General features: G+C 45.4%; 1 protein-coding gene across 2 annotated transcripts in view; it reads right to left on the minus strand.

Annotated features, from left to right (window-relative positions):
- Positions 1–13,890, minus strand: part of kcnh3 (potassium voltage-gated channel, subfamily H (eag-related), member 3) — a 77,868-nt gene that overhangs the window by 20,186 nt on the left and 43,792 nt on the right. For both annotated transcript variants that reach the window (XM_078939034.1, XM_078939033.1), the window contains exons 2-5: positions 9,049–9,282; positions 7,416–7,550; positions 2,707–2,846; positions 692–947 (exon numbers count right to left, since the gene is read on the minus strand). In XM_078939034.1, coding sequence (XP_078795160.1) covers positions 692–947; positions 2,707–2,846; positions 7,416–7,550; positions 9,049–9,282 — 765 coding nt within the window. The remainder of the gene's footprint in view (positions 1–691; positions 948–2,706; positions 2,847–7,415; positions 7,551–9,048; positions 9,283–13,890) is intronic.

Here is a 13,890-nt window from a genome sequence, read left to right on the forward strand (position 1 = left end):
AGTCTTCTGTAGAGTTTTCTAGTCTTCTGTATAGTTTTCTACAGTCTTCTGTAGAGTTTTCTAGTCTTCTGTATAGTTTTCTACAGTCTTCTGTAGAGTTTTCTAGTCTTCTGTATAGTTTTCTACAGTCGTCTACAGAGTTTTCTAGTCTTCTGTATAGTTTTCTACAGTCTTCTGTAGAGTTTTTTACAGTTTTCTGCACATGTGTTGACAGAGGTTGTCTTATCACATCGCTGTGATGAGTGCTTGCAAAAGAGCAACGGAAGCAAACGAGTCTGGGCTGCCTTCTGGATTCGTTCCGGCCCACATCTGAGCTGGGAGAAGGCAGGGTTTGGATGACATCGAAGCTTGCAGCGCATACAGGGGTGTGGGAAATTTGGACGGAGCAGCACAACAGGGGCAGTCGTCTGTGGGTCATTCTGACGGTTTGACGGCTGCTACTGCCGGGCTGTCAGTGAGCCTCTCACATTACCCCACACCGTGAGTCCGGAAAGGGACTTGGCCGACACGAAGGAAAGTTGTGTGAGGGCTCAACCCCCCCATTAGTGAAGGTGGAAGGGTAAGGCCCATCTTTGTCATCACTGTCCTTTCCTATTGGAGGCGTCCCTCTTGAGGAAACTCAGACTTAACGTGGAGTCAAAGAAACAAACATGAAATCTCACCCAAACCGACCGGATGCAGACGGACTCACCCAGGATGAAGAGGATCTCCACCAGGATGTCGCTGATGCTGGGCGGACTGCGGGGGGTGCCGCTGCCTTCGTCTCGCCCACCCCCGACCATGAAGCAAACATTGTAGGGCACGGTGACCGCCACATAGAAGGTCGCCAGCAGAATCAGCCAATCCCAGCCGGCCTTGAAGGCTCCGTAGTGGAGCAGGATGAAGCGGGATTTCTGAATGGCGGCCACTTTGTACTCTGGGATGGGGGGCGTCTGACCGAACATGTTCTGGAGCAGACAGAAGAGTAGCAGTGGGTGTAGACCTTAAGGCCAGCGTTGGTAAAACACCATTTGAAATGACGTCAGGGAGAAGCGCCGTTGTTTTTTTCTGTAACACGTTTTCCCATTTCTCTTTACTTTTGTTGTTCCTCCACTGTTACCATGACGACGCGTTGAACGCAGTGCGATACTGTGAATTGATGGAATAAGATTATGGCAGATATGTTTATGTCATGATCAGTTATAATGATGGACCTCGAGCAGCCTGAAGCTGCTTCTTAACACTTTTCCTCCAATGAAGCATCTCAAAGTGCTTCCCATAATCAGATAATAGTAGTTAAATATATGTAGTCCCCCCCCCCCCCCCCCCCCCCGCCCCATGCTTCTGCAATCATCCTGAAACTTATTTACCCCCTTTTTTGGACCCTTGCCCCCCATTCCCTACTGCCCCGCCCTCCCTATCTTTTGTTTCAGTCCAAAATAGAAATCCACACTAATAAAATAAAATAAAATGTTTTCTGGGCATTTTCTACACTGCTCAACATGTGGTTAAGAGAGAATCTGAAAGGCATTAAAACCTTTATAAAAACAATAAATGATTCAGTTTGGATAAAGAAAAGAGTGATCAGAGAAAAGGGTCTACTTCTGCATCCCCATGAGTTTATTCACTAAACAACTGAAACAAACCAGAGACCAGATTTCACCGCAGAGTCACGACGCAGAATCATCTGCAAAAAAAAAGAATCCCAGTCTTTGCCTCCTTTGAGGCAAACTTTACTATTTTAGTTTCCACTTTAGGCTATAAAGTCTCAGACTTTGGTCTGAGCAGCTTCACCTGAACTCCACTTTCTTCTGCCTCCATTCAAAAGAAACTTTTCTGTCCACGTCTGCTCAGTCGTGGAGCTTTTTTTTTTTATTAACTTGTCCTGTCCAACAGCTGGGCAGGCAGATGAGAGCTGAGGGCCTCTTGTGTTGGACATATTTTATTTTAACAAGAGGGGTTATTAATCTTCAGACAAACCAAAGGTATGTCTGAATAAACCCCTTTTGGAATTGAGGCCAAACTTTATTAATTTCAACCATGTCTGAAAATCTTTGGTGTTGGACCGGACGGAAAAGGAAAGAGGGGAAGAAGAGAGAGGGGATGTTAGAGAGAGGGGGGGTAGGAGGGTGATAATAGGAGGGGAAGGGGGGTAAGACCATGAAGCAGCATAAAGCAACAAGTTTACTGGTTGTTAATCATTATGGTAAGGTTCAAATGTAGTACAAAAAGGGCGGGGCCTGTCCACACACACACTCAAATGTTATAAACACACCTGCTAGCTGCAAAAATGTCCACCTGTGGACATGTACACAAAACAGATAGTGTTCACGAACGCATACCTATGCCTTTAAACCAACTAGTGTGAAATATTTCAGTCATTCAATCATGCAAACTGTTAGTGCAAAGGTGAGCTAACACCTGTGCTCAGGTGAGTGTTTATGTTCTTCTAAAATGGATGGTGGAACGTGAAAAGAAGGAGGGAGAGTGCCCAGCCACCCCCACACCCAGACCCCCGCTGCAGCAGCAGCGGCAGCCGGAATTCCCCCAACGCCACACGGGAACCGGCAGGGAACAACCGCCCCCCGGGCGACCAAGACCGCCACCCAGGCCAGAACCAGCAGGACCCACGTCTGCTCAGTCGTGGAGCTTAAACTCACACAACAGTAACAGTAACAGAGTCACGGCTTGAGGACAGATTCTGCATCTTCCAGCAGACAGACTCACATTATTGATCTTGAGTTTGTTCTTGTCCTGTTTCTGCAGATGTCCGGATAGCTGGTACAGAACGGCTCGACTGCGGCGCCGATTGGCATTAAAGCCTGGGGGGGCAGTTATGTGATGCACCTCTAAATCCGTCTCCTCATCTGGGAAGAGAAGGACAAGTGTCAGAACCGTCAGCATCCTCCCAGAGCTGCCATGAAAGATGTCGTTTTCCATTTTCCTAAGGAGGGTTACAAAGGTAACAGACTAAGGTTACAGACTAAAGAAGGTTACAAACTCTCTGAAGTGAAGGAGACAATGAAGGGGTGTAGAATAGTGGTACCCACCCCCCCGGTACGGTCCGTGGGTCAGCACAAAGTCTACGTCTAAACCAGCCGCAAACAGTGAATGAAGATTCAATCAAATTCAGTTGATTCTGATTTCTTTGTTGATTTTGATTAAAGAGCAAATTTCTTACTTTAGCACAGAAAATGTTCCTCTGTGTAAAAAACAAAAACTATCAGGATTGATGGAAAAAACAAATTCGATAAGTTTCTTTGCCCCAAAAGATGATCTGAGGCTGTTGAGGTTTCAATGTTATAATGTATATAATATATTATATATAATAATATAATAATGTTATTTGTTCTATGAACAAAACGGTAATGTTAATTTACAGAATTATGTACAAATCAGAAACAACCACAGAATGTGGTTTGACTACAATAAAGTATCTTTGAATCTAACTAAAACAAAGTTTATGGTGTTTGGTAATAAAGAAAAATCAGAAGTGATTTTGTCCACAGAAACATAGAACAGGGGTCTGAATTTACATTTTTAGGGATTATGTTGGATGACAAATTAACATGGAAACCTCATATTTTATGTAAAACAGAAAGCAGCCAAGAGCCTTTTTGTTCTGGACAAATCCACAAAACAGATTTCCGGAACAACTAAAGTTAAAGTGTTTGTCTATAGTCGGGGTAAAAATGTGGAATTCCCAGGAGAATCAGGTAAAAAGTGTCAAAATATTCCATTTAAATTTAAACTAATTAGTTTGTACAAACTTGATTGTTGAATTGAATGTATGTATTAAATGAATGGAATGTATTTACTGTTTATTCGAACTGTATTTGGTTAAATCTGAGAACAGATGATGGTGAGAAATGTAAATATGATGAAATGTTTAAAAGGAAGCAGACAATTGGAAGAATTATATTCTTGTCTTTACATCATGCTGATTGTTTATGACAGAAACACTAAAGATAGGAATTCAGTAGTTTAGCTCTGACTGGTTATTAATTAGAAGAATTATATTCTTCTAATTGTCTGCTTCCTTCCTATCATGAAAATGTTCAATATTGTAAGAAACATGTAAACATATTGGACATCAATAATTATAATGAAAGGAACAAATAAGTGAATGAAATGAAACTTCTAGAAATCAACAACTTTGTTTTATTGAATCTTTGTCATCTGTATAATAATCTACTAATGTTTTCAGATTTTATCTAAATTAAATTTCTTGTTGCAGTTTAATTGTAAATCTAGATTTTTCTGAAAACTGAAGCTTAAACACATTAAAGGAAACGTCTGCGCTGGAACCGGTCTGTGGGCTGAAAAAGGTTGGAGACCCCTGTCGGAAATTGAGATATGATCTTCAGAATAATAAAAAGGTCTCAGAAAAGTTCTGTCAGTGAAATAATCAGTAAAATAATCTGTCAAATTAATTTGTGCAAAGATCTGGGTTCAAATCTGAGAAGCAAAACCTGAAACTTAATCAATGGAATGAAATGATGCATTAAGAAAATCATGAAAACATTGAAAGATTTTCCAAAACAAGCAGTGAAACATTTTTCACACATAAAATGTTCTGAAAAGCCGTCTGTGAAACTGTTGTCAAACAGCCTTTATGACAGTTTGTAGAGTAATATTTACTGCAATCAGGGAAATATTGATTATATGGATATCGTTTTTAAAATAATCTTTCGTTCTATTTGTAAAATCTGTTGAATAATATTGAACACAATTTGCTAAACATTCTGTGGTTTACTATAGAAACTATTATTTGAAGCAATCGATGATGCAGCTTCTGTTTTTTTAAGGAAGACAATCTGAAAATATGTAAATCAGTGGATCAATATTTCTGAAATAACAGTTATCTGTAACATGAAGCAGCAATCTGTTGAATAGTTTTGAAATCTTGGAAATCATTCAGAAACTGTCTGGGCTGCTGGGGGGGGGTTGGGGGAGGGGCAAACCTTCCATCATCCCGTATCTATAATTCAGCCCTCCGGGACCAGCTGCTGGCTCTGGACCAGAACCAGAGTGGGGTTCTGGTGTTGGGTTCTGCAGCGGGTCTTGGTGCGGCACCATGTGACCGATCACAGGGGGCAGACAGTGATACAGAGGCTCTATTGCCCTGCAGCAGAGGCAGGAAGCTCCGTCTCTTTCATGGAAGCTGCAGCCTTCTTCTCCGTGTTGGAGGGGAGAGTGAGCCGCAAACAGCCTTTCAATTATTTAGCCAGTCCATCAACAGCAGCAGCACGTGCACGGACAGCCTGAACAGGTCTGTTTCCACAAGTGGTTCAGCGCCTCCTGCAGCAGTCCTGCTGTGTCCTTCAGGCAAGTGGAGATGGTTTCACCCAGAAACGAGATGACAGCCAAGGAGCAGACGGATGCAGCACAGCACAGGCTTGCAGTGGAGTGCGGTTTATTTGTTTCCACAGCATTCATCTGTTTCTCTGCAGCATATTCTGCATACGCTTCTGCAGAACCAGTCCGGCTGCTGGAGCCCAAATGAGCAGCATCTCCTTCATGAAAGACGTTTCTTCAAATCTGTTCTTGTTCTTCATCCTCTGCTTCCCTCCTGCTCCCTGAGCTTCCAGCAGGTGAACGTGTTGTGTCACATGGGCCGGCGTGCATCCTCACAGTGCACGCTCACATCTGCCACAAAGCCTCAAAGCTCACAGGATTTTCATGCAGGTTTACATTTTTCTGACTCAAAGAAAAGTGTTTCTTATTTGAACCAGAATTTTTATGAATATAGTTTTAGGACAGGTCAGAGTGCAGCCATAGTAACGGTAGGTTTTTGTTTCAAAGAGCAGCAACAAGACAGAAATACTGATTATTACTACCCCTGAAAAATTGAACAGCAGCTCTAACGGGAGCAGTCCGCCGCAGGATTGAGGGGGGGTTGTGTTTCCCCTGCTTCCCCCTCACTACATCGATGTGCGCTCATGTGAATGTACGGCTTAATTTTGGACGACCAAAAGTACAGAGAGTTAGGATCAAAGAGGAGAAGAGGGGACTCTGGAGGAGCGGAAAGCAGCAAAGATCAGTGAGGATGAAGTGAGGAAGACGCTGATGAGGAGGAAGAGCGGAAAGATGGTTGGTCCTGGAAACATAGCTGTGGAGGAACGGAAGAGTTTAGGAGATCTGGGAGTGTGAAAGGAGGAAGACGGAGAAACTACAGAGGAATGAAGCTGATGAGTCACAATGAAGTCATGGGAAAGAGGAGATCCACGCAGAGAAAGAGAAGCACAGATATTTGCTTTGAGGAGGTCAGGAGGAGGTCAGAGGAGGTCAGAGGAGGTCAGGAGGAGGTCAGGAGGAGGTCAGGAGGAGGTCAGAGGAGGTCAGGAGGAGGTCAGGAGAAGGTCAAGAGGAGGTCAGAGGAGGTCAGGAGGAGGTCAGGAGGAGGTCAGGAGAAGGTCAGGAGGAGGTCAGAGGAGGTCAGGAGGAGGTCAGGAGGAGGTCAGAGGAGGTCAGGAGGAGGTCAGGAGGAGGTCAGAGGAGGTCAGAGGAGGTCAGAGGAGGTCAGGAGGAGGTCAGGAGAAGGTCAGGAGGAGGTCAGAGGAGGTCAGGAGGAGGTCAGGAGGAGGTCAGAGGAGGTCAGGAGGAGGTCAAGAGGAGGTCAGAGGAGGTCAGGAGGAGGTCAGAGGAGGTCAGAGGAGGTCAGGAGGAGGTCAGAGGAGGTCAAGAGGAGGTCAAGAGGAGGTCAGAGAAGGTCAGGAGGAGGTCAGAGGAGGTAAGGAGGAGGTCAGGAGGAGGTCAGGAGGAGGTCAGAGGAGGTCAGGAGGAGGTCAGGAGGAGGTCAAGAGGAGGTCAGGAGGAGGTCAGAGGAGGTCAGGAGGAGGTCAGGAGAAGGTCAAGAGGAGGTCAGGAGAAGGTCAAGAGGAGGTCAGAGGAGGTCAGGAGGAGGTCAGAGGAGGTCAGGAGGAGGTCAGGAGGAGGTCAGAGGAGGTCAGGAGGAGGTCAAGAGGAGGTCAGAGGAGGTCAGGAGGAGGTCAGAGGAGGTCAGGAGGAGGTCAGAGGAGGTCAGGAGGAGGTCAAGAGGAGGTCAGAGGAGGTCAGGAGGAGGTCAGAGGAGGTCAGGAGGAGCTGCATGGTGTCTTTGTAGATCCAGGACCCAGAGAGGAGCTCTGGTTTGGAGGAGGAAGTCTGGAGCGTCAGAGAAGAACGTTGGAGATGTTAGACATGGATGGGAGCTGGAAGGCAGAGGTGAAGCAGAGGAGGTGGTGATGAGGAACTGATGAAGAACCGAAGGTGCATTTCAGGAGGAGCTGTTGAAGGAGCCAATGAACAGGGAGGGGGTCAGCAGCTCTTTGTGGTGTGTAATGATCGGAACAAATCCTCAGTGGGCGGTCCGGCTTTAGGCTAACTCGTGTTCGTTGGTCCCGTCTGATCGGAGCGTCAAACAGCCCCCGTGTGCGAGGATGCGAGGAACTCACCTGTGTCCGGCCCCCGCTCTGGATCCTGCTCCTTCTTCTTGTCTGTGATGTCTTTGTGGGATACGAGGAACAGAACCACCTCCCCCTTCTCGTTCTTAATGGGAACGATGTCCAGAAGACACCAGAACTTGGTACCTGCAGGAGCAGAGTGCAGACGGGCTCAGTGAGTTCTGTTCTGCTGAACCGGACCATCTTGCTGAATAAATGTCCTTGGAAAGCATTTACTGTATTTCTATTGTTCCGCTGACAGCTACAGGCTTTGCTCATCTAATAAACCTGGACATCTCTCCCAGTTTACAAGACTTTAAGTATGTCTGACAGATTTAAAGATTTAGAAGATTTCTCATTTTCTTTTCCTAAAGCGGCTGGTTTTAATTTTTATTTTAACCTGAGCGTTTCAGAGACTCGCTTCGTAACAATAGATTCACTCTGGAAGGCATCCAGGCCCAAAGTGAGAAACCAAAAGTCATTTTTGAAGAGTTTACATTTAACCTAAATGGAGTTTCTAGACCGTATTTCTAAAATCAGGAACTTCCTGTGTCAGAATCCAGCAGCGGGTTGACGTCATGTATCTGTTCCCTGAAGAGTAGACCGCTGTACCTCCGTACCATCAGGCTGTTTTAAAGCCTTCAGCTGCTCCAAAACACCACAGCCACACAGACTGAATGGAAACCATTAGAAGACCAGACTTCACCAATTTTAGCTCGTCTTCAATGCTTCCTGTTCAAATCCAAACCCCTTTAAGGACATTTAAATGACAAAGTTCCACCTCATCCCAAAGAGTTCATAGTTGGATGGAACACTTTGCTTTACGTCTGCAGGAACACTTGTTGTTACTCGGTTTAGTGGAATGACCCACTGGACACATCCATCAGAGATTTAAATCAGGCTTTTTCTGGCTTTGCAGCTATAGAAATGCATGATGTATCTGACAGACATGGATTGACAGAGGATCCATGTTCAGATCTCATTGTGTCATTGCCGTCCCATCATGCCTTGCATGTGGTAAACAGCCATCGGGCTTCTCATTTGAGGAATCGACTCCCTGTTTTAGTTCTGGAGACGGACAGCTTCTCTGTCTGACCAAACCGTTCTGGATGATGAAGCAACAGTTAAGGTGAAGCTTGGTGACCATCAGCCATGCTGCTGGTCCTGATGCTGTGGACTTAGAATGTATCTTGATGCCCCGGTGTTTTAGTGTCTACCCCCTCCATGTCCTCCCCGCCTCTGCAGAGTCTGATTCTGCTGCAGGTTTCTTTCAGTCGGCAGAGTTTTCCTCTCCAGTTTCTGACTATCTGACCTAATTGTAACCGTCAGGGGTTAGCAAAGGTAACTTAGGTTCTATTTATTCAAAGAGGACCTTGAGTACAGCAGGGTAGCCGCACTGGTAGCCACGCCTCTGTCAGTCTGCCCCGGGGCAGCTGTGGGTCAAAGGTTACCATGAATAATGGACATATTGGAAGAACGTTGAGCGTCTGGAAAAGCATAGATAAATCGATAATAGAGCAGGGCTGCATCCCTGTTCCTCTGTGGCTGATGTGGTCATTGCAGCATCTGCCTTTCAGGGGGGGTTCTGTCCCCAAACCTCTAGTGAGACCACAATACAAATGAGTCAAAGGACGCTGGTTCCGACCTTCCTTCTTGTAGAAGACCAGCTCGGTCTTGAACTCCCTCCTCTCATCCAAGGCCTCCTGGATCTGAGCCGTGCAGCCATCGCTGGTTTCTGGGCCGAACAGGAAGTGGCAGGCGCAGCTCTTCTGCATGAGCTCCGCCCGAGCGTACCCGGTCAGCTCGCAGAAGCCATCGGAGCAGTAGACGATGGGGTAGAGCGACTGCACCTGGGCGTTCCCCAGAACAAAGTTGCTGTCTGTGCAGAGAGAGAGGGGGGGGGGGTCACATATGATGTCTGGCACTGACAGAAAACGGGTTTCAGGGGGAAACCCAGGAGGCCTGTTCACGTATCTGACACACGAACACTGATGGGTTTCCTTGCAGTTGTGTCGTTTGTCATACTTGCTCTGAACCTTCTTGCCCCTTTGCCCCGGTGTTTCATGTATTGCCCATCTGTCACATTGATAAGTGTTTCAGAGTAAAACCAACATGAACTTCTTCAGAACATCAGGTTGGTCATCGGTCTCTAAGGGCATCAGAGGTCCACAGTACATGGAGGGGGTGGCTGTGTGTCTTTTCTAGTTTAAGGTCCGTGATTGAGACAAAAACCCTGTGAGCTTCAGGGGGGGGGGGCACATCAATGTCTGCAAACCCAACGTCTGACCTTAGAGTGCTAACAGCCCCCTTTTGTTTTCAGTGTAAAAGACGACATAAAAAAAGCTTTTTTTTTAAATCATGCATCACATGATAACAGGAGCCTATCAGGTTTCAGAGCCTTGGTTAGGTGCCGAGCATGAGGAAGGATAGAAATGTGCAGCACAGCTGCAGCAAAGTTGGCACATTTAAAACAATCACATCAGCTCCTCTGAAGATCCTGGACAGGAACGTCAGAGAAAAGGTTTCTGCGTTTACGTGCATGGAAGTGGAAAAGGTTCTGAAGCATTTTGTCTGTATGGTTATGACTGAAGGCAGCTGAAAATCTGAAATGGAATCAATTAGTATGAATAGACTGAGACATGACAGAGAGCTCAAAAGCTAGCTGAATGTGCAGCAGTGACTCAACCCCTCCCACAGATAGCTCAGTCAGGCTGTGATAAAACACGAGAATCTCACTCTGTTGTTTTCTGGTCCTGAATGCAGAAACGATATTCATTCATCTTCATTTTGTAGGAGCTTAAATACAAGGACTGGTTTTTATTTTTGCACACATCACTGTCTTTCACTGCAGGTTGACTTGGTGATGTCACTGAGTCACCCTTCGTTCTTAAAGCCCAGACGGATGAAGAGCCTGGTCTGTGCTCTTAGGATCTGACACTGAAAGACTGTTTTATGGTAGACTACAGCCACCTGAGCCAAAATGATCTGCCTTTTCATTTACACCTGACTTTCAGTGACGACACACTGCGATTCATTCACTCCCAGCCTGAACCATGACAGGCCCTCTCTCAACCTTCATCACTTTCCTTTCTTTATAATGCACCATCATGGATTCACACACAAACCCAGCAATAAAAACTAGCTCATTATTTAAAATAAAAAGCAAATGTCATCCTACAAAATCCTGTTTCTATTTGTTTCTATCCATGTTCCTCAGACTCTTTCAGCCTCAGTGACAGAGCACTGAAATGCTGAAACATATCAGATATCAGACTCTATGAAGTCCTGGGACGCTTTTGTTTGAGTCAGCTGTTGCTAGGATTTAGTTTCTGTCATACGGATTCTGCAAACATTTGGAGGCAAAAACCTTAAATTTATGGACTACAGTCCATTCTGCCTCTGGACAGCCGCTCTGAGGCTTTTTTTTTAAGTCCAAAGGAATTTCCCTGAATGGAAATGACATTGACACCTACCCCCCCAGGATTAAGGAGTCTAATAAACCAGAGACCATCATAATGGATCAGAAACACAGACAAGGAAGGAAGGAAGGAAGCTAACGGAAAGTGACCTTTACAGGAATGACCATCGGACCAAAAGGAATAAAGAATTCTGAGGAAAACCCAGATCACTGAAGAAGCAGAGAAAGCTTCAAAACACTGAGAGAGAAATTAAGATCATCATGGAACTAAACGGACCGAATCTAGCCACAGGGGTTGCAAGCCAGTAACTTCTGTGCCGGTCCCAAGCCCGGATAAATAGAGAGGGTTGCGTCAGGAAGGGCATCCGGCGTAAAAATTGCCAAAATAACCATGCGAATCATCCACAACACTTTAGACATACCGGATCGGTCGAGGCCCGGGTTAACAACGACCGCCACCGATGCTGTTAACCTACAGGGTGTCGGTGGAAATTTGACTACTGTTGGTGGAAGAAAGAGGGGAGGCAGAAGGGTCCGTGGCCAGAGAGAGAAGGGAAAAGGCAGGAACATAGGTTTGAGAATAGGGACTCTTAACGTTGGCACAATGACAGGGAAAGGCAGAGAGCTGGCAGACATGATGGAGAGAAGGAAGGTAGATGTACTGTGTGTGCAGGAGACAAGGTGGAAGGGCAGCAAGGCACGTAGTATTGGAGGAGGATACAAACTGTTCTATCATGGTGTTGATAGGAAGAGAAACGGGGTAGGAGTGATTCTGAAGGGGGAGTTTGTAAACAGTGTTCTAGAGGTGAAAAGAGTCTCAGACAGGATGATGAGCCTAAAGTTAGAAATTGAAGGGGTGATGGTGAATGTAGTCAGTGGGTATGCGCCACAGGTTGGCTGTGAGTTAGAAGTGAAGGAGAGATTCTGGAGTGAGTTGGATGAGGTCATAGAGAGTTTCCCCAGAGGAGAGAGAGTTGTTATTGGAGCAGACTTTAATGGGCATGTTGGTGAGGGCAACAGAGGTGATGAGGAGGTGATGGGCAGGTTTGGTGTGAAGGAAAGGAATCTGGAGGGACAGAGGGTGGTGGACTTTGCAAAGAGGATGGAAATGGCTGTAGTCAACACTTACTTCCAGAAGAGAGAGGAACATAGAGTGTCATACAGAAGTGGAGGTAGGAGTACTCAGGTGGACTACATCCTATGTAGACGAGGTCATTTGAGAGAGGTTATTGACTGCAAAGTGGTGGTAGGAGAGAGTGTAGCCAGACAGCACCGCATGGTGGTGTGTAAGATGACTCTGGAGGTCAGGAAGAAGAAGATAGGGAAAACAGAAAAGAAGACCAAGTGGTGGAAGCTACAGAATGAAGAAACTTGTGAGGAATTTAGGCAGAAGTTGAGACAGGTCCTGGGTGGTCAGGATGAGCTTCCAGAGGACTGGGAAACTACAGCAGAGATTATCAGGGAAACAGGTAGGAAGGTGCTAGGTGTGTCATCTGGAAAGAGGAAAGACGGTAAAGAGACTTGGTGGTGGAATGAGGAAATACAGGAATGCGTCCAGAGGAAGAGGTTGGCTAAAAGGAAGTGGGATGTAGAAAGGACTGAGGAAGGTAGACAGGAGTACAAGGAAGCGCAGCGTAGAGTGAAGAGAGAGGTGGCAAAGGCCAAACAGAAAGCTTACGATGAGCTAAATGACAGGTTAGACACAAAGGAAGGAGAAAAGGACTTGTACAGGCTAGCCAGACAGAGAGACAGAGATGGGAAGGACGTGTGTAGCCCCGAGAAGAAAAAAGAGGAGGATTAAACAAATTAATCCCATAAATGATCAATATTATTATTAATATTGATATTACAAAGTTACTAAAAGGAATATGTTTGAATAAGTCTAGAAGATGACACAGATTTAACCAGAAGGAAATGGGTTAAGTGTAAATAACAAGGTTATTGTTGTTTATTGAATGATGTTGATTATGGGTTTACTGTAAATAACAATGTTATTCTTGTTTATTGATTTGTTTTGGATTATGTAACCTCATCAGCGTCAGTTCACAGGACTATATCTTATTTTGAAGAAATGCGGAGTGTTCTGTGGAGTGTTCTTTGGTTTTGATTGGACTAAGCTGATTGGCTGAGGAGAGGATCGAAGAAAAAAGGAGAGAGAAAAAAAGGTCTGGACGTGGAAGCACGCGGGGAGGTGGAGAAGAAGACGGGAAAAAAATAAACTTTCTGCAGGCCAAAGTCAGGAGGAAAACTTGAGAGTGGTTTCCCGTGACAGAAAAGGTGACGGAAAGTTTCCCGTTTTGGAGTTTCTCACTTGAGCGTGAACCGGAGTCCACGGAGCGGAGCTGCAGCGCTGAGGACGTTGGATTTTCCCCCGCGACGGACGACAGGTGCTGTGGAAGGGCGGAGCAACGGCTAAAGCTGCACGGAGAACGCAGGAAGGCTTTGCACGGAAGGCTAAGGAAGTCGGTGATTTTTTTTTCAGGCCTGCAACGAAGTTTTTTCCCCCGGGGGTAATAACTGACTGTGTGAATGAGTGAGTGAGTATGGGCCCAGTTTGTTATTTTTCATGACGTGGTGAAGTATTGCAATATCTGTGTTTGAAACAAACTTTTGAAACGAACTTTTAAAACCAGTTTATGAATGTTCAGTTAAGTTGTGAAATTTACATTTACTCAAGGTTCATATTTTTTTTTCCCGTTTAAGAGGAAGAGTATAAAAACCAGATATATTGACCAATATTTTTGTTTGTTTTGAGGGTCAACTCTTTATTTTATTAAACCTGAAACTGTGTTCAGTTTAAATGGTTGTCTGGTGTCATACTTTTTAGGAAGACGTACTTGTCTACTGTGAGTTCTGTGACGTTGTAACTCTTTAGATTTAAATAGGTAACCCGATTGGGAGCTACCATAGCTCAACGAACCCAATCCCCCCCATCACGACTCCGTAGGTTACCATTTTGTTAAAGTATTGCTGAGTGATGGGGCTACATAAATGGAGGCACCGCTGGGATAAATTTTGAGTTGTTATAGTTTTCCTGACCCAGACAACCAGTAGGCCAGAGAAAGTCAA

This window comes from Oryzias latipes, chromosome 21, assembly GCF_053564925.1.
Source record: "Oryzias latipes strain Hd-rR chromosome 21, Olatipes_Hd-rR_3.1".
Taxonomy (NCBI): Eukaryota; Metazoa; Chordata; class Actinopteri; order Beloniformes; family Adrianichthyidae; genus Oryzias; species Oryzias latipes.